This window comes from Numenius arquata, chromosome 6 (assembly GCF_964106895.1).
Source record: "Numenius arquata chromosome 6, bNumArq3.hap1.1, whole genome shotgun sequence".
NCBI lineage: Eukaryota > Metazoa > Chordata > Aves > Charadriiformes > Scolopacidae > Numenius > Numenius arquata.
Genome location: NC_133581.1, coordinates 51,125,097 through 51,145,525, shown reverse-complemented (window position 1 = coordinate 51,145,525; position 20,429 = coordinate 51,125,097). Strand labels below are relative to the sequence as shown.

The 20,429-nt window shown below is 39.5% G+C and overlaps 1 protein-coding gene and 1 long non-coding RNA gene across 6 annotated transcripts; one reads left to right on the top strand and one right to left on the bottom strand.

Annotated features, from left to right (window-relative positions):
* Positions 1-5,662: 5,662 nt before the first annotated feature.
* Positions 5,663-12,003, bottom strand: ACTC1 (actin alpha cardiac muscle 1). 5 transcript variants are annotated; one of them, XM_074148775.1, is made up of 7 exons: positions 11,499-12,003; positions 10,692-10,840; positions 9,517-9,841; positions 8,736-8,897; positions 8,435-8,626; positions 7,084-7,265; positions 5,663-6,722 (listed from the first exon to the last, which is right to left on the bottom strand). In XM_074148775.1, exons 2-7 carry the CDS (start codon positions 10,818-10,820, stop codon positions 6,579-6,581), a joined length of 1,134 nt encoding a protein of 377 aa, XP_074004876.1. In that variant the 5' UTR covers positions 10,821-10,840; positions 11,499-12,003; the 3' UTR covers positions 5,663-6,578. The 5 variants fall into 5 exon arrangements, with proteins under 5 accessions (XP_074004876.1, XP_074004877.1, XP_074004879.1 ...); XM_074148776.1 differs by having other exon boundaries at positions 11,222-11,543; XM_074148778.1 differs by lacking the exon at positions 11,499-12,003 and having other exon boundaries at positions 5,669-6,722; positions 9,517-9,603; positions 9,715-9,841; positions 10,692-10,820.
* Positions 12,004-12,744: 741 nt separating this feature from the next.
* Positions 12,745-15,097, top strand: LOC141466219 (uncharacterized). Its single transcript, XR_012463292.1, has 3 exons — positions 12,745-13,168; positions 13,297-13,464; positions 13,720-15,097. It is a non-coding gene; the product is annotated as an uncharacterized lncRNA (long non-coding RNA).
* Positions 15,098-20,429: the final 5,332 nt, after the last annotated feature.

Below are 20,429 nucleotides of genomic sequence, written 5' to 3'. Positions count from 1 at the left end.
ATTTGTATGCATATGTATGCATACATATGTGTAAATATATATGTATATATATGTAGGTATATACACATTCATATGTATACATATATGTATGTATAAAAATATATATGTGTGTGTGTCTATGTTATTGTGGCAAACAGTTTGGAGAACACAGAATCAAAGAAATACAAGGGTGACTATCATCAGCAATAACATAATCACTCATTTTCCTATGTACAGTTAAGATACCCCTTCCATGTAAGTCTCTTTTAAAGTCCATTCAATTTGCCTGTCCAAATATATGGGCCAAAGACCAAAAGCTACTGCATTACTGTGGTTTATCTGGTTGCCATACAGAGCTGAGCTGCATGAAACAGCTCCAAGTCAATTAAAAATAAATCTAAAATCATTTCCACATCAGTAAGACTAGTGAGGCCTAAGAACATTTTTGTAAACTTGTTCATCACATATTAAAGGTTTTGTCACCTATTAAAGGTTTAGGTTTTTACAATACGATACATTACAATTTAAAAGCATATCTGGGCACTTCGTAGTATCTCATAATGGATTATGACATTTAGTGAGCCATAATATACATTAAATACCTACTATATATTCATTCCTGTAAATGTACATATGACTTTTTAGATACAGATCAAAGAAATCATTAAACATTTGTAAGAGTAAAACCACAGATTGCATTTTTCCCAACTCACATTCATACATATACAAACAGGCTATCTGCTGTGAGTTCAATATATTAATTATGATATGAAACAGTAGGGTAATAAAGTTGAATTCACAACCAGCACTGAAGTAGTATATCACTCGGTTAATGATATTAATTTAGATAATCAGCTACTCAAATTGTCGAACTCATACATCAGATAATGAAGCCACAAGTCTAGCGCAAGAAAGGTGTATGCTCTTTAGCTTGTAACAGAAGACTAAGGATTCCCTTTAATCTTTTACCTAAAGTAAAGTTACAGTCAAAGAAACGGACTTAATTTAACTGGTGGAAAACAAAGCTTTATTGTAGGTGGTGTTCCTTGAAAAGGAAGGATCTCCCAGTTTAGGTGCTAAATTCAAGGCATAATTCATGCTAAAGAAGTAAAATACTTTCTTCTTATGACTCATTCAGTGTTTTGACCCGAAAATCTGCTGAAGTTTCCATTCCTGCAAGAATTCGTCTCCCGTCTGGCTCACCAGAGAATTGCAAACCAACTTGCATTGGGCTTGTCACTCACACACTCACACACACACACACACACACACACAAACAAATCTAACAGTTAACTTTAAAACTTTTTCAGTAACCAAAAATACTTAGTTAAAAAAAAAAAAAAGACATTTTTCTTGCTTAAGATTAATGTTTCTTATTCCATTTGTGTTTGTTTGGTTTTTTGTTGTTTTTTTTTTTTAACAAAATAGAGGCTTAGCTATGAGAGGCTATGTCCTGAAAATAGCTTATATAATCAAAATAAAAAACAAAGAAGAAGTAGCATGAAATTCAGTGCCAAAATTCGTCTATAACATAAACATGAAGATATGACTTGAATTCCCTTAAACTTATCTTTTTTCCTTGATAGTAGCTCCTGTAAAATCCCCGTGCTTTTGGATGCTGTGGAGAACTCCCCTCCCCAACTGGCCCAGCAATATGTGCCTGCTCAACCCCTTCCTTCCCAGAACACAATGAACTATATTTTTCACCCTCTTTCTTTCTCATGTCAGCTGAGACAGAGAGTCACCTACAGAGAGCTGGGCAGAGGAAGGAATACATGGCAAGAGTTGCTGTGCTGCTACAGCCACCTATTTCCATGTCCTCTAGAAGAGATGGAGTTGCAAGGCCCTCTCTAACACCCAGGAGCTCCTCAATTTCCCTTTGAGTATCGTCTTTTTGCAAAACAATGTCTAGAAGCCACAATGTAGTTCATAAGGCATGCGGGACGCTTTGGAACAAAAGCTCGTGTAGTCTTCATTATCACTGACGATACCCTTTCTGGTTATCTAAACCTGAAGGACTTAGAAATTCAGAACTAATCTTTAAGCTCTTTCTTACTGCCTCACTACCTGGATCTTATTTGGTACCTTCCCAGATTTACTACATCATTTACATGTTATGTAAATCTATCCCAATAAAGCTTTATGCTATTCCACATCCACTTTTTCCCCCGCATGTTTATATCACCAGACAGAAAATGGTTAAAAATTGTTTCTGAAATACAATTAATCTCCTCTAAGAGAGCATACTGCCCTATATTTGGTAGACCTCAAATATACTGTATTTTGTGAATTATTTCTTTATGATGAAAAATAAGATTGCCATCATTTACATTAACTTTTGCTAATGTCTGTTAAACTCTATTCATACAACACTATTCACACAGGACAGCTTAATCACAAATTAAATCCATCCTTTAGTTATATATCAGCATAATTTTTTTTTCCAATAATTAACATTCCTATATGTTGAATTTTCAAGTTTCAGCAATCAGTCATCCTCAGGAGAAAAAGCAAAGGCAGTAGACAGTACGTTAACTACCTGAATTGCTTCTTTCTTGAGTGTAATGAGTGAGATTTATTATTCACTCAATTTTATAATTTATTTTTTTCTTTTTCTTGTGTCTGGATAATAACAGGTTTCTGTCACAGGATACTTCAGGCTGGGACTGGGTTCAGCTGTTATTGAAAGAAAGCCGCAATCTCTACCTGGGCCTCATATTCAGTTTGTCCAACCAGCAGCCAACGGGTTTTTCTCAATTTTTTTCTATTGTTGTGTTATTATTGTAGACTAATCTGACTGTCACATATATTTAGAATCACCTAATGTTTTTAAGTATAAAAGCCTCTTATTCTACATTAAAAAAATTATCACTCTACAGAATTCAATTATTCAAGCTAAGAATTTTCATATTAGTGCTTTGCCTCAGGCTGACTTTTTAAAGTCTTTAGCTAAAACAGCCTTTTAAGAGTAGATTAGTGCAAAGTAGACAACTCTATCAAATTTATAATGGCTGTCCTACCAATTTTTTTGAAAAAGCCTTGAAGCACTAACAAGTGACTTCTGAAACACCTTGTTTCCTGTCAAAAAATACATCGTTTTAAGCAGAATCAAAGGATTTAAGGATTCTTAGCACCTACTCCATAAAGATGTGACAAGCTTTCTGTTCTGATCATAATCCTATCTCTCAATACTCCTTAAGTGCCAACATTCTCCTTGATCTACAAGGAAAGTTTCCTGTAAGATCAGTGGATCAGACAACAGTGGCAAAACCCCAATGTCCTTCAGTCAAAATCAGAAGTACTGGGCTGTGTTGCTCTGACTTTGTTCTAGCTCTTACTGATGTATGTTAGTATTTTTTTAACATTTTTAGCCCTTGTTACTGAATAAAGCCTGCTTATCTAGGTTAAAAATCACATCAGACCAACTTCCACAGAATGACTTTCACACCGTTTTACATATTTAACAACAAGGAGTTGCAAAGTCAAATAACAGGACACACTTCACTGTGGCAGATAGATGTTTTGCCATGTATCCACTCTGCTTTTCAAAATGCGTGTGTTGGATCTATAAGTTTGGCTAAACATTAACTTTCCCTCTTCCGTCCAAAAACAATCTCAAGAAGAGCAGTGAAGGTTAGCTGCAATCCTTCAGTCTCAAAATTTATGTCAATGTCTTCATTAGCTGGGGTGTTTCAGAGATGAAAGCTGTAGGTTGAACCCCAATAGATGTTCACAGCAGGGATTGGGTACAGCCGGTTTTTAATTTGCCTTTTGCAAGCAAGTATCTGCAATAATCCTACTGGTTATCATATAGGTGCTCTCCAGTTAACTTCTGCATCTCATTCCCCATCTTCATTTGCCATACAAAATGTATACCACCCTGATTAAGGCTTATTGTAAAATGTAAACAGAGGGTGAACTTAAGCAGTGGCATCTCTTATTAGAATTTTGAATCCTAGCTTATGTGCCTTAACTCTCAAATTCCTCTCAATCAAATTGATCAGTTGCATTACCCATATTCAAAAGAACTACACTTTTCCCAAGTTTTGCTTCCACAAATAATTATATATATGTATAAAAATACTTCTAATCCCACTGAATTATTGAAGTTTTCACTGCACTGAGTGAGAATACATATATACAAAGTATGTGGTTACTCTATTAAAACTGAATGCATTTGGAAACACGCTATAAGGGAGTAAGCATGACACTGCTGCTTTTTGTTCATATCCTACACGTACTCAAGCATCTCAGCCTTTTGCACAATCCTTGCTGCTCATATCCATTTCCATAAACTGTGAACTACAAACCCAAAAATGTCTATGGAAAGAATGTCATGCAATCGGTGGCTTCCTTCAGTTCCCTCCTCATGCCCACATGCTCAAGGGCGAACTCCCAATCCCAACCGTGACTGTGGTGCCAGCTGTGTCCCTGCCATTCCTGACCTATCAGTCAGAGCTAGGCAGTCAGGAATTCACTGGGGCTGACTTAGCATGCCCTTTGCATACTTGCTTAACATTTTAAGCTCCAATTAGTTGCAATTTATGTCCAGTATCACCCTATTAATTCACACTAATACCTGAGATGACCTCTCTGACCAGCTGAATCTTTCAAATTAGCAAGCAAGACCAAGCAAGAAAAGTGCAATGGTTCTGAATAACAATATGCAAACTTCATTGGCAAATGTTATTTAAGTTTGAATACTTAAATTTGTGTTGGTCAGAAATCTGGAAATGTTCCCATGTTTTCAAAACATCCAAAATATCTCCATGGTGTGAACTTCAGAGTGACTCCTTACTCTGGAAACCTTCTTGAGGGCAGTAGAAGATGTTGACTCTGCCTTAACAGATTCACTGGTCAATTAATTTGGATTGCATTGTGAAAAGGCCTATTTGTAGCAGCATGTCACTAATACTGTGTGCAGTGTGAGGTATTTCATATTTATGTTTAGACTTTCATACTTACGTTAAAATTTTTTTATGTTTGTTTAAAATATTTAAATTGTAAAAGAGGTTTAAAATTTTGTGCTTATGTTTAAATTTCATTTATATTTAACAACTCCATCCTCCCTGTCTGCCCAAAAGCAAAAATATCTAGAAATATTTGAATATTTCAATTGCAAGCTGATAGTAGGCAATTACAATGGTGTCTCAGTAAAATGTCTTTGGATGATAAGTAAATTCAAGACAGATACTAAATATGTCTTCATATATTCATAGAGAAAAATCAGTTCTGCTTAACTGCAGATCACATTTAGCGTCTAGTTTTAATGCGTTTCCAGAAAATAAAAGGGAGGAGAAACGGGAAAAGTTTCCCTGCAGTTGTGTAAACTGCCCGTTATTACATTTTGGGTTGTTTTTTTATTAAAAAAAATTAGCATTTGAGCATGAAATGACCACGAAATCTAATCTTTTCAAACACCTGTAATGGCTCTCAACTAAGCACATGCCTAACTAAATACATGCACAGCTTGATAAATGCTTTAACTAATTTTCTAAATCAAGTTTAGGCAAACTCCAGTCTGTGCATAGTTCAAACTATGATGCTGACTGGTCCCATTAATTTAATGAAAATCTTCCAGATAATTCTGTACTTCACCTTTTAGATACTCCTTTAAAAAAAAAAAAAAAAAAGAAGTCAGAGAGCACAGTTGTAAAAAGTCATGGTGAGGAACACAAAAGCTGGCAGAAAGTAAGCAATTTTTGATTGCAGTATCTGGGTCAAATAGCGACAAAGAATAGTGAAGATTAAGGATTAAAAATTGCCAAAGACATATGAATGATGATGTGAAAATAATCGTGACTATAACAATTGTGTGTTTATACAGCAAAAGTTTGGTTGTTTTGCATTAGTACAATAAAAGCTTCACTTCTTTATTTCTGGCTTTAAAGAGATAAAGGAAGATGAGTAAACTGTCAGTTTGAATTAATGTTTTGTCATAAATGTTTATAGCCCACAGAAAACAATTTTATGACTCTTTGGGATTGAGCTAATTAGTTATAAATCACATTCTAAATGTATTAACATAATACTCTTACAGAAACTTTGGCTTTCAATAAATTACTATTAAAATACTTGGGTTATAATGAATGCAACAGAAGAAACATTTCTAAACCCAGTGAGTGACTATAAGAGATTTCTTTCCACTTGTTTCACTTACTGGGTCTACCCTCAAGGCTATTTCTTTGTAAGCTTTGATATATGATGCTTCTTTTGTTTCAAGTTTCAAACTGAAAACTATAAGCTATAAATTCTTACTAATAGAAAACCACGACCTAACATGCCTATATCGGTTAGAAGGGCATGCATGCTGTGAAGGCATTGATAGGTTTGATGGGAGTTTCCAAATTCCAGGGTGTTTAGTGTCATTTTTTTTAACCAAAGAAAAATTATAATAAAAAAAAAAAGACAATCATTTGTAGGTTGCAAGTCCCAGATCTTGTTTATTTATAAAGCAATAAATATTAGAAGCACAAATAAATTGCACGGGTGTGTAAACAAACTGTACAATGACTGAAGAGTTCAGGAAGGGTTGCCAGAAGACTCCAAGAAGCATATTGTCGTCATCCTGAGTGGGAAGTAAATTGAGGGAAAAGTGCTTAGAAGCACTTGCGGTGGACAATGGATGGACCAGCTTCATCATACTCCTGTTTGCTGATCCACATTTGCTGGAAGGTGGACAGAGATGCTAGAATGGAGCCACCAATCCAGACAGAGTACTTGCGCTCAGGTGGGGCAATGATCTAGGATAAAGACAAGCAACAAAATCCTCATTTAACAGTTACGTTTCTGAACAACCAACTCACATCAACAATGTAACAAACCACTAGATATGTCCTTAAAGAAATTTTCTATAATAACAGTATTGATCTTCAGCAGCTGGTACAATACATGAAAGTTCCCTAAGAAAATCTATAACCGTCTTTTCCTCTTTTCTAATACTTGCTTCTAATCAATATGTTTATGCTGATTAAATGGGATTTCTTCTCACTTGTCCATCAGCTGTCGATCTCACTTTTGAGTTCCTTCTGTATGCCAATTTAATGATGTGGGCATTTTCCCCATCCATACCCACATTTTATAGAAGAGAGTCAAATTCCTCACCTTGATCTTCATAGTGCTAGGAGCAAGGGCGGTGATTTCCTTCTGCATGCGATCAGCAATGCCAGGGTACATTGTCGTTCCACCTGAGAGGACGTTGTTAGCATACAGGTCCTTACGAATATCAATATCACACTTCATGATACTGTTGTAGGTAGTTTCGTGAATACCAGCAGATTCCATACCTTGAGAAGAAAGAAGACAGTAGTAGATCTGTAGATTATACAAGAGGTCTTCATGAAGAGAACTCTTGGCATTTCTCATCATCATTAATATGAACTGTTACGATATTTTTGTTGTAAAATTACTTACTAATCATTAAATGTTATAGAAAAATGTTTAAAAAATAGAATTACAGAACTAACTAAGAAAACAAAAATTCTTTGTTAGAAAGGGTAAGAATCATAATGCATGTGCAAAGGAAAGATATTCAAAATATGCAGTAAGAGAAGAGGTAGACACAAGATAAACTCATTTAGTATATGGTAATGGAAGAAAGTTATATAGAATAGAAAATATGAGTATCAGGTTATGTCAGAGTCTCACAAAAAGCATTAGTTGAATATAGAAAAGACAGCAATAAACAAAAGCAGCTGAAGTAGAACTAAAGAAGACAATAGTAACTTAATTTCTTTTTCAGCCTTCTCAAAATACAGTCTATACCACTTATAAACATCAAGGCAAGACATAACCAAGATATTAGTACTTGGTGGTAAGGAAAAAGAAACCAGAAGCAAGTGTTTGTAGGTTGCATTCCAGTTTTTAATTTTGACAGGTGCTTCCTGAAAAGGCTGACACTAGACCCGCTAGATCCACAGTAAGATGTCAGCTGGTGAACAACTGCACTTATTGCTCAGGACGTAGAGTATAAGCATTTGCTATATCCGTCAGCTGCACTCACAAACAGCAAAGCTGACCATCTTGACCATGCCAATGTTCAATTACCGTGCATATAAATATACACAAACCTTCTTTCTTTTTTTTTTTTTTTTTTCCCCTCACAGGTACTTTATTTCTTCCTGCAGTCAAATACTGTTTTAAGTATAAGCTTTACAAACACAGCACTGGAAGCTATTCTTTCCATCATGACATGATGATATTCTAGCTCCATTTTATCACAAAAAACTGTGACCCCAAAACCTGGTCTAAACCTTGCAGGAAGACCCCAGAGCTCAGTTAATTACCACCTGAGCTTACATTAAGCATAGCTTACAGGGACCAGATGATCTATCTCATTATTTCTGTCCGATTTCATGCCAAATTTAGGTAAGCAGGAAGAGGAGTGGGACACCTCCTAAATCTTCTGATTCATTAGTACCTCCTACTGAAAGGAGAATTTCCTGGGAACACTTACCAATAAAGGATGGCTGGAATAAGGTTTCAGGGCAGCGGAAACGTTCATTACCGATTGTGATCACTTGACCATCAGGCAATTCATAGCTCTTTTCCAGAGAGGACGAAGAGGCAGCAGTGGCCATTTCATTCTCAAAGTCCAGTGCAACATAGCACAACTTCTCTTTGATATCACGAACAATCTCACGTTCAGCTGCAGATATATGGGAATCAAATCAATGTTTGGATAAGCAAAATACTAGAGGAAGATGGCCAAGAGAGACACAAGGATTTTCACAGGAGGGCAAAGCTGAAGGACTGACCTGTTGTCACAAAGGAATAGCCACGCTCCGTGAGGATCTTCATGAGGTAGTCAGTCAGATCCCTGCCAGCCAGATCCAGACGCATGATAGCATGAGGCAAAGCATAACCTTCATAAATAGGTACATTGTGGGTGACGCCATCGCCAGAGTCAAGAACAATACCTGGGAAAGAAATGTCAGAGAGCAGTTGGAATCACCGGGAGACCTCAGGCACAGTAAGCAGCAGCAAACACCAAAAAATACAGGATTTTTCAGGTAGTATAAAATAGTATCATTCTATTTTAGCCATAAAGATCTCACCCCTTGCTTCTGTCTTTGCTTGTCTGGAAGTTCATGTTTGGTGTGAACTTTCCCATTAAACAGTTGTCCCATACATATTTTAAGCTAATCCATACGAACAGCCTGCCACTGCTACTACGCTGAGCAATAAGTACATTTGCAATAGTGAATGGTCATCTCTTGGGCCCACTTTAAGCCCTTAAACTGGTGTAATACTTGTGTAACTGCAGTATCTTCACAGGAATGTCTCACCATTTGTGTCATGACAAGCAGCAGGAGAGTCAATTCCACAGTGCCCCTCTGAAAGCGATGTAGACAGGTCCACATTGCTGTTCTCACAGACTATTTTGTGCTGGCTTTTCTGCTATATTATTATCAGTTGCTATGAACTAAAAATACCTATTTTTGTATAGATTTGAATGAGCTATGGGGTTTTTTTTTCCTATTTGGAATGAGAAAGAAGGAGGACTCCTGATAAATAGTGTTTATTTTTTTACGTTACCTGTTGTACGACCGGAGGCATACAGGGACAGGACAGCCTGGATCGCCACATACATAGCAGGCACGTTGAAGGTCTCAAACATTATCTGGGTCATCTTTTCACGGTTAGCTTTAGGGTTCAAGGGGGCTTCTGTGAGCAAGGTAGGGTGCTCCTCAGGGGCCACACGGAGCTCATTGTAGAAAGTGTGGTGCCAGATCTTTTCCATATCATCCCAGTTGGTGATGATGCCATGTTCAATGGGATATTTCAAAGTAAGGATACCTCTTTTGCTCTGAGCTTCATCACCCACATAGGAATCTTTTTGACCCATACCAACCATAACACCCTAAGAGAAGAAAATAGAGAAAAGCACTATTTGAGGAAGATAACATCACAGAGCCCAAACAGTTGCACCACAGACAAGCATGCTATTTTCAAGAAAGGTCACACCACTGAAAAGTTGTTTAGGAAAAGAAATTAGCATTATTGAAATATTAAGTCAACAGAACTTGAAGTTTCCTCATGAAATCATTTTTTCTTTAATCAGATGAAAAGATTTCCCCCCCTTTTTAGTACATCTTCTATTTTCAATTACTTCTTTCTTGTCCAAAGTTTGACTGACAGTAAACTGCACAATATCATGGGCAGGGAAAGATACAGAGAGACATACAAACAGAGTTTACAAACAAGAAGATACAGAGGGAAATAAACCTTCTAGTGAAGGAAGACACTCCCAAAATCACTATTCCTGTGGAGCCTCATCAGTAATGTATTCACAATAACAATATACTAATTGCAAACATTGTAGTTTAATGGAGATGCCTTTGAACTAGCACCAGGAGCAGGTCTGGCCTGGGGATGGAGTGGGCAGCAGCTTTGTAGGAAGCTGGGTTTGGGCTCATTAGGAGAGAAGACAGGGAGAGAGTCAAGGCAAAAGTTGCTGAATTAGAAATAACTGGGGGAAAGGGAGACAGTGACAGAAAGGAGATTAAGGGACAGCCAAACAGGGGAGTTGAGGGAAGCATTGGAGAGAACTGAAATGGCTTCACTAGTACCACCGCAAGAAGTGAGCAGAGGGAAGCGCAGGGTATTTGGGACAAGACAGAAGGACTAAGGAGGAAAGGGGCGAGCAGAGGCGACTTCCGGAGAGAGGGGGTAAAATCGGTCCTGCCCCCGGTCCCGCCCCCCGTATTTACCTGGTGCCTCGGGCGGCCGACGATGGACGGGAAAACGGCCCTAGGGGCATCGTCTCCGGCAAAGCCCGCCTTGACCAGCCCCGAGCCGTTGTCGCACACCAGTGCGGTGGTCTCCTCGTCGTCACACATCTTCGCAGGGAGGCACGGACCTGAAACACAGAGCGGCGGCGCGTCCAGAGCCCCGCGGACAGCGCGGCGCTGCCGCCGGGCCCCGCCGAGCCCGCCCGGGTGGCCCCTCCGCGCCCTCCCGCCGCCATCCCGGAGGGCACGGGCGGCGGCGGCACACCAGCAGCTGGCGGCGGGAGCGGGAAATTTGACTCGTCCCGGGAGGATGCTCGGTGGCTCAGCCACGCTCGTGGGCAGGGCTTTAAATAGCATCCGTCAGCCGCTTTCTTCTCCGCGCTTCAAAAGGCGCCCCGGCTTGCAGGACGCTCGTTTGGGCATCATTAGCCGTACCCTCAGGCCGCAGATTGAAACGAGAGGGAAAGCGTTTGAAATCGGAGAGATTGCCCCTGCCCACAGCACTTCACCTGCGGCGGGGCGTCGCGCCCCGTCGGGCCGCGGCAGCTGGCGCGGCCGGGGACGGGGGCGGTGTCCCCGGCGGGAATAACGCCAAGCCGGGAGGTGCGCAGGCAGAGCAGCGGCTGTGCCATCTCATCTCATCCTGTCCTGTCCCGTCCCATCCCGTTCCATCCCATTCCGTGCCGTCCCATCCCGTCCCGTCCTATGCCGTCTCGTCCCACGTCGTCCCTCCCTGCCCGCCCCGAGCCGGCCCCGCGGAGCTGTGGGCGCGGCCGCGCAACTCACCAGACCAGCACCGGCGGCGGGGGGGCTGCGGAGGAGAGCCTGGGTACCGGCTCGGCGGAGACGCCCCAATTTATACCCCCCCGAGGGGCAGCGTCGGCCGGGGCCGCCGCGGGACGGGGCAGCCACCTTCTCCTTATTTGGTCGGCTCCGCGCCATTGAGCGGCCGCGCAGCCATGAATGGAGCCCGGCCAGCCCCGGCACAGCCCGGTCGCCCGGCCCATGTAAGGCAGGCGCGGGGCAGCGCGCCCCCGGCCCGCCGCATGGCCAAATAGGGAGCCCCGCGCAGCCCCTCGGGGGCCAGCGCTTTCGGGTGGCGGGGTGGAAAGGTGGCTTCCCGGGCCACCTCCCATGGGCTCGGCCCCTGCCGCCGCCGGCACCCCCGGGGTGTCGACATCCGCCAGGCACCAGCCCCGGTGGATCCAAAAAATGGAGATGCTCGGCCTTGGTGGAGGGTGCGGGGGAAGCTGCGCAGGTGTTTTCTCCCTCGGCTTTTCATTTTTCCACTGAAAAAAGCCAGCCGAGCTCCTATTTAATCGACGACCCGTGAGGTTAGTTTGGTGCCAACAACTGAGGCTCTTCTACTGCATGGAGGCAGCATCTGCTGCCTGTATTGCCTTAGGAAGGAGCAGTGCACACTCAATTTCTTTTAAACTTTGATGAGTACATGCAGCAAAAATCATGCTTGTCACTGCTTTTGGCTGTCATCTATAGCACAAAATGGGATCTGCTTGTTTACATTAATATGCATATATGTAAACTCCCCATTTTTGCTCTTTCAATACACACCGGATCAGTAACGCATAGTGATATGCATAGGGCGGAGGATGAGAGATGGGAATAGCTTGGACAAAAACCAGCTATGGTATTAATGTAATGTGACAGTTGTTTTCCTGCTCAGTTGTTGAAACATCCACATTGATAATTTGTTCCAGCGGTGGAACCTAGAAAATCCATGTATCTTCAGGATTTTTTTTTTTTTTTCAGTTAAAAATAGAAAGACTGGAGAGGCATCCCTTGAGTGGGTTTGGCCTGGTATGCGAAGGCAGAGATTGTCAACGTGTGTCCCAGAGGAACCACATTATAATGCAGAGTAGACTGTCCTTTGGGAGCTCAGCTTATAAACTGCCCAATGTCTGCCCGTGCGAGGCAACACAGAGGAAAGAAAGAACTGAGGGTCAAGGGGGCAACACTCAGTAAACTGGATCAACTGCTTAAACACAGGTCCAGTTTATCAGATGCCATACAAGGGCTGACAGCCACCACATGGTGATCTACATCTTAAATGAGATGGAAGGAAAGAGCTTGTGAGTACAACTCAACCTGCAGTTTGAGGGCTTGGGAGGTGTTGGTGTAAGAGCTGTCCTTGCACTGTGGTTTGACAAAGGGTGCGAGAACTGGAAATTGCCGGCTACTGACTTCTAAACTATATCCAAAGGGGGCGTCAGAGACGCTTGGACTTTTAATTTCTTCTGAAATTGGAGATAGTGGAATCAGTTTCCTCATTTCTAGCACAATTAATGAGGTGGTTAGCTCCACCCCAACCCCAGTTTATCTTGGGGTTGTGCCCAATTATGAGCACAGCTCTGAAGCAGATGTAGCAACAAACTTCTTGGCCATTTGATAGCTCCTGCTTTTCTTTAAATGCCTCGAGGAGAGACAAACTGTTTCAGGTGAGAGACTATTTGTGTATAAAGGTGTGTGTATGTATATTTCATATATATGTATATATAAGTGCATATGCACATATATATTATGTATGTGTGTATGTATCTGAGTATGTATTACTTTTATTTCTTAGCCACCTAAGAGAGGACGGTGTAGGACTGTGAAATACAGTGACCTCAAAAGGTCAAAGCAGGGAAAGACTGTCCTTCAGTGCTTCTGCTCTGGACAAACTTTGGCTCTTATTTTTCCTGGTATTGATGAAAAATCAACCAAAATTAACACTGGTGGGATAAGACCCCAAGTGAGTATATATTTATCTGAATCAATTAAGCACAGGTAACAGAGAGTTAAAAATATTTTTATGATAGCAATGCCTATTTATATAAGAATTCCTATATATGCAAGGATGCATAAGCATATATACCCTGGCACAAAGGACCATTTCAAAGAAAAAAAATACTTTACCATATGCTGCTTTCAATTTTAAAAAGTCAGCATATTTTACCCTGTGGTAAGTTGCCATATATAATTTAAATGTGCTTCTTTTTTTCCCTAGCACGTCTTTTCTACAGAAACCGTATAATGCGAGGGATTGGCCAGCTTCTCCAGCACTAGAGATTAGTTTACAGTGTTATCTCAGCTGTTCCTCGGTTCAGAGGTGTTACAGTATTTACATAGAAGCCCCCTGCTGATAGCTGCATTGAATTCCTCCCCAATCAGACCCTCCCTGACACATCCTGCATTCCCTTCTGCTACAGAGAGAGACAGACTGCTGAAGCTGAGACAGAGCCAGCTCTTGCTGCAAAATCTACACAAAACTGACTGTATTTTCTTGTTTACTTTACAACTAAATATAGAATTTCTCTACTCTTTCCTCAAGTTTTAAACTCATAATCCAGCAGGATTCACATCTAGGATACTGATGCACTTGAGAGCTCATCAATCCCCCCCTCCTCCCTCCCCATATGTTGCAAGGTCAAATGAAAAAGGCACCACACATTGTACCGAAATTTAAAACTGCATTTGCTTCCTTGTAGTCATTCAAAAAGTATCCAGTTAGAGTTATTCCTTTGGCTAAAATCATTCTGCTTTCTGCAATAAAGTGATATTACAGCCTCAAACATACCAAAGAAGCAAAAACCTACTGAAGTATGTTATGCAATGTCATCTAGAGGAAAAATACTCTCGCGCCTGAGTGACCAGGGTCCCCACATGCTGTGTACGTTTCTCATGACTTAGCTATTGGGAATGACCTCAGAGGGAAAGGAAACACTGGCAGTGGGGAGTACTGGGAGAGCAGACAGGTCTGCAGTGGAAATGATCTGCTTGTACCCCAAAACAGCCTGAACACACGGGAGCATGAAACCTCAAAGTGTACACAATATTAATGGGCCAGCAAAATAATTTCACTGAATTTCACTGAATTTTTAGAGTTGGAAGGGACCATAAAGATCATCTAGTCCAACTCCCCTGCCGAAGCAGGAATATATATATAAAAGACATACATCTTGTATATAAGACATACGTCCTATATATATATTATTGTTATATATGTGTTATTCAACCAACAAGACACTGTTGTGACTGCAGCCAAAATCAGAACATTTCTGCATGGTAAAAATGTGAATAAAAAAAGAAATCACACCGCAATCTTACGATGCCCAGAAGTCTTCAACTGCTATTCAGCTTTTGAATAAAAAAAATTTCAATTAAAAATAAAGCCTCGATTCTTAAAAAATTTTAAAGCATAGAACACTTATTACCACAGACTCCAGATTATTTACAGTACAATGACATTAACAGTAATGTTAACATTGTGTTCAGGAATTGAAAATGTGCAGGATCTCCATACTTTTGTTTTTCCAATCTTTCAGATTATTCTTTTATTATCTGTACCTCTTCCAATAAAAAAAATAAACTTTTCATAATACACCAAACCATTGCATGTACAGTATACCCTGACCTAGCAGGTTTTACAGCAGATGACTTCTCACTTAAAATCTGCTATTTCTAAATCCAATGGATAATGACATATAAAATATGTCCTTGCACAGAGCCAAATGTTACCTCTCTTAAGCCTCAGGCCAGCGTCATCTTTGGAAGTAATTTTACTTTTTCAAGAATAAGAAGCAAATATCACTCTGACATGTTTTCTTTTGTCCCATGACAGCTGTTTGGAGCTATATGCAGAAATATATTCAGAAATAAAAGAAGCATCATGGCAGAGTCTTATTGATGGGCGGGAGTCCTGATGAGATGAGAATGCCAAACATACAATATATGATGAATATCACTGTCATGAATGAATTGCTGTCATGATGGAGTCATACATGGTTATCTACATCTTTGTAGTTATGAGACTGTCTCTGTTTGTATACAGACATACAAAGAGAAGCCAGAAAAGACAATTCTTCAGTTGCCATCACCTTGAAATTGTTCCCTAGGATTTTGGACCTCACAAGCAAGAAATCTGTCTTCTGATCTGCTAGAGGAGAGTCTCCCAATTTAACTATCACACTGTCAGGCAAACTTCTCCAGAGAATTCACTGGGTATTTCCCTTCCTTAGTTATGTCTCATTCATGCTTGTAATAGCCCATGTTTCATACTTTACACATTCCCTGTCTTCTCAGCATTTAAACCCTTCGCATAGTTGCAGGCTGTTATCATCTCTCTGCGTCTCTTTCTCTCACTCACTCATGTACTGCACATCTATAATTAACCTAAAACATCTTAAGTGTGCGCTGAAATGATAGAATAATGAGGTGGGCACTGGGAGTTAGAGATGCAGCTAAAACATCTTGTTATGAAGTTGAGAGAATTAGGCACAGGTAATGTAACTGCAGGTGAGTAGCAGTGAAAAGAATTTGTACTTCTGAGGCTCTGACTCTCAAAGAATCATTATTTGCCACATGTCACTAACAAAGAAAGGCTGGGAGTCTCACTCCCATTACACTCTCTTTGCAGCAGAAAGAGGGCTCAGAGAGTGCCAGGAGATCCTAAAAGCACTGCGGAATGTCTTGCTTCCAGAAGTGCTGTGCTTCTCTTGCAAGCCAGAGCATGACAGGCATGACAGGGTAGGACTCCAGCATTTCACGCTGCAAAGACTGCAGGCTGCTCTGAAACGAAATGCAGCCCAGGGAAACTGCTACAATTTAGGCTCCTCAGGCTGTCTTATGCACTGAGGGACATGGAGTAGTTCAAGAGGACGGAAATATGTCCTGAACACTTCAGCTGTTGCCAGCATGTATCTCGGCTGCCAGTCCTGTGCAGTGTCTCTGAGAGATACCTGCCCTACATTAGAAAGCTGGTGGGCAGTATTTCTACTGGTATTTCTAAGTCTCATTTCAACTGCTGGAGTTTTTTCCAGTTGGAAAACACATCTGACCTAAAGACCAGAACAGATGGAACATGAAAAAACCTTTTTGTGTGTTTGTTCAGGATCACACAATCATCATTTCATACTTGATGAGTCTCTGCCTGCTAGTACCATATCAATAAATAACAATTCCAAAGGCAGTGAGCAATTTCTAGATGTACCAAAGATAGTTTGGCTATATCTTACATTAGGAATATTTCCCAAAACCACCAATGCGTAAGGCTAAATTCTGCCAAGTTAAATGAAATTTGTGATTATTTTTATTTAAATTATATTTCCTTCTTATATGCCACTGTAAAAAGCTCAGAATTGCAGAATGGTCACCCAGGAAGTGTAATGAAATTACATGGAGCCTTAGCAGACGTTTCATTAGTATATTAATTATGTAGATTAATACCTAGATACTTAAAAACAACAAAGGAGAACAGTGAGAGAGAGAGAGAGAGAAAGCAAGACATAAACTCAGAAATTTGTAGCCAAAGTCACCTCCTCATCCTGATTTATGTCTCACTCCACCTTCAGTCTCCTCCAAGCTCACTGTGCTCTTGTTTCTTTGGCACAGATTCTGCACCTGTCATGTTCTACAGAAAGTGATCAGGACTTCATAGCCTATCTATGTATTGCTTTTCAAATTTAGCATCACAACTGCTACCAGACCAGTGCCATGAGCAGTTGCAAATCTACCAATGACAGTGTTCCCAGTGCATGGCTGTAACCTTTCAATTTAGTCTAGTTTCCTACTCTAAGTCCTCCTGCAAGGTCTCTGAGAAACAACCACCTATGGTAATTCAAGTCAAAGCCAGTTTCTAAGAACAGTTCAGAATGTTTCATCCTAGGAATTGATCTTTTCCCTTTTTCTCTGCTTCTAATGCCCCTCTCTTCATCAAGTTCCCTTACTTCTATTTATGTTTTTATCACTTTCCCGCTATCCTCACCTTCCTTTTCTTGTCATTTCCATCTTTGTTTTCCTCACTATGTATCTGTAAGTTCTCTGGCTCTATATTCTGCAGTATGCGTAGATTGTTGTGTGCAGCCACCAATACGCAAAATGAGCAGATATCAACTCTGTGAAGATAACAGAAAAGAGAATTCAATTTGCAAGAAAATGTTTTCCAGAGAAACAAGAAACATACCCATTTTCTTCCCCAGCAAGTATTTGTAGGAAGATGAAATCTAACATGTACATCTTGTCTTTATTGGCATATCCTGTAGGTCGGTCTTCTTATTTATAACTCACCACATTGCTTTGGTCTCAGCAATCTGCATGAGCAGATTTGAAGTCCATTGCAACGAGTAGGGTTCAATAATCTGAAACAAAAGGAACCCGAACCTACCAGCTGCTGCAAAGCGCTGTGTGAGCTTCCAGATTGTTTCTCAGCTGCCTTTTATTTTTCAGAATCAGAGACAAATGTCTCATAATTACAAGAAAAGCAACAATGAAACAGTCTATTCTAATTGCATTCTAGCTAAGAAATTAACTTCAAATAAAGGAAACCATCAAATGCCATCTTTTCTGTTAACTTCTGTACATGTGTTCTCTTGTACTGTCTGTTAAAGCAGGAGGACGTACTTTTCTTAATCTGTATAAACTAAGGAGAGAAGGAAGCATTGCTTTACTGTTGAGAAGCTAAAGTTCAGCAGGATGAAGTGACTTGACTGAAGTCATAATGCAAATTAGCAGTTTATGTAAGGATTGAATCCTACTTCTGAAGACCAATTCCAGCTGTTAAATAAGAAGCCTGTAATTGTTCTCATATATGAGTACATAAGGCTCTCTGAATCTGTGGTGTCCATAGAAACAGTTTGCTTTGCCACAATTGATAGGTAAATCCTCCCTAAGAAATATCATTTTACAAGACCGATGGATTCTGCTGCTGCTATTAGGAACACAGAGATATGTGATGAGTCGCATAGAAACATGATGATTTCAATCTACAATTTCCAAAGTTGTAAGATGATTTAGATAAAAGCATCTCAGTTATTAACAAAGGATGCAGCTGAACCACGATACGTGGAGAAAACGTTGCAGTAAGTGAATTCAAGAGCAGAACTGGAGGATGCTGAGACTGGGTCAGAACTTTCTAGCAAAATTATTTATCTTGCTAAGAAACAGAGGTTCTTCAAAATATATTTTACCCCAGAAGTTTTATTTTCCATTTTTCAAAGAATGCTCTCCAGTCAGCTCATTTCATTCTCTTATAGGTTAAAAAAAATCCACAAAACCTACAGATTTATTTTTCAGAAAAGAACTATCCGAATTATGAATAAAAGTCTTAATTGACAGAAACAATTTTTTTCTAAGTTTTGTTTCCCAGTATTTTCAAGATTTTTACCTTTTATACAAATTCAATAGAAAAATATTTGTATATCACCTTTTTCAAAAGATGGAGAAATTAACCCAAACGTAGCAATTTATTAATCGAAAAGTTTTATAATAAAAATAAAGTTTCTCTAGAATCTTGCCGACCTTTAGAATCACTTGAAAATTAAACAATTAGCAATTAGCTAGAAGATTGCAGAAGCTTCCACAAAGCTACCTTATATAGAGACTTCATGTAATATAAAAAACATAGTACAAGTGTAAGTTGATATATTCTGACTACATATCATATTGCAAATGCAAATTTTATCAAATTTTTGCTATTCATTTCTCCTTATGTCCAGTGGGAATTGAGCAGAGAGAGATATAAAGCATCATTCAAAAATCTAGACTTTCCAGTGAAGATAATAGGTATGTAACATGGGTTCAATTTCCTGGATTTTCAGTCAGCCACTGGACCATAAATTTTACTTTCACAGTGCACTCAAAATATGAGTACACTTTTTTGTGTAGGTACGGCCTAAGTATATTTTTCACTAGCTTTTATGAATAGTTAATTGTATAGTGTATTTTATAAAGAATATACAAATATTTCCAAAATCAATACTCTGCAATGAGTTATCTTCTGTAATGCAGTCTTCATTTCAGTTCAGCATTCCCACAATATGTTCAGTGCAATTCACAAGAATCCATACCAGACTGACATTTTTCATTTTAACAATAAAAAAATAAACAATAAAAACAGGATAACAGTATTGACAGATTTTTCAGATCTCAGAGATCATTTACTAAGCTACTCCTATTAAGTACATACAGGGTAAAAAAAATACCACACCGAAGAAACAGAGTTCAACTGAAATTAAAATAGCAAAACCACATTTTGAGCCATTCTAGAATGCTTGGTGATAGAAACAATTTCAGTGTACTAAAAGGGGATTACTTCTAGGGTTTAATGATTTTCTAAATAGTGTCCTAGAATGACAATGAGGAATGTTTTCTACCAGTACTTATTTTGACACTTATTTATCCAAAGTTCTAAGTACAGAAAAAATGAATGTCTACCTCCTTTTTCTTGTAAAAAGGCTGTTTTAGACAAGACTAAGCATTTACCAAGGCTTTAGTAAGGAGTTCGTACTGTCTCTGTACGTATTCTTTAAATAATCACTGCATTTCAGAACTCAGTTAACATGCTTCATTAATATCACAGAAAAATGTCATAGGGGCATTTCTGAGTTACCTAGAGAACAAAATGCTTGATTTCCAATATATATGAATACTTTATTCTAGTTACTGTCATCTTTGACATAGGAACACCTGTACTGGCTCAGCCAACTTAGTAATTATTTATGCTTGATACAAAGATGTTTAAAAGTCAAATTTAAATTATTATTTTCTATAAAGCTGCTCAACATGTCCTGAAGATAAAGAGTTGTGAACAGCAGCAATGTACTCTTCCATTTAAAATATCTCTAAGGCATATCTAAAATTTCTGTTTATTGTCATTCTTCCTGTAAAGAATGGCCAGACAGAAACCATCCTGAACTTGGGAAAAATTATCTGCTGCAGGTT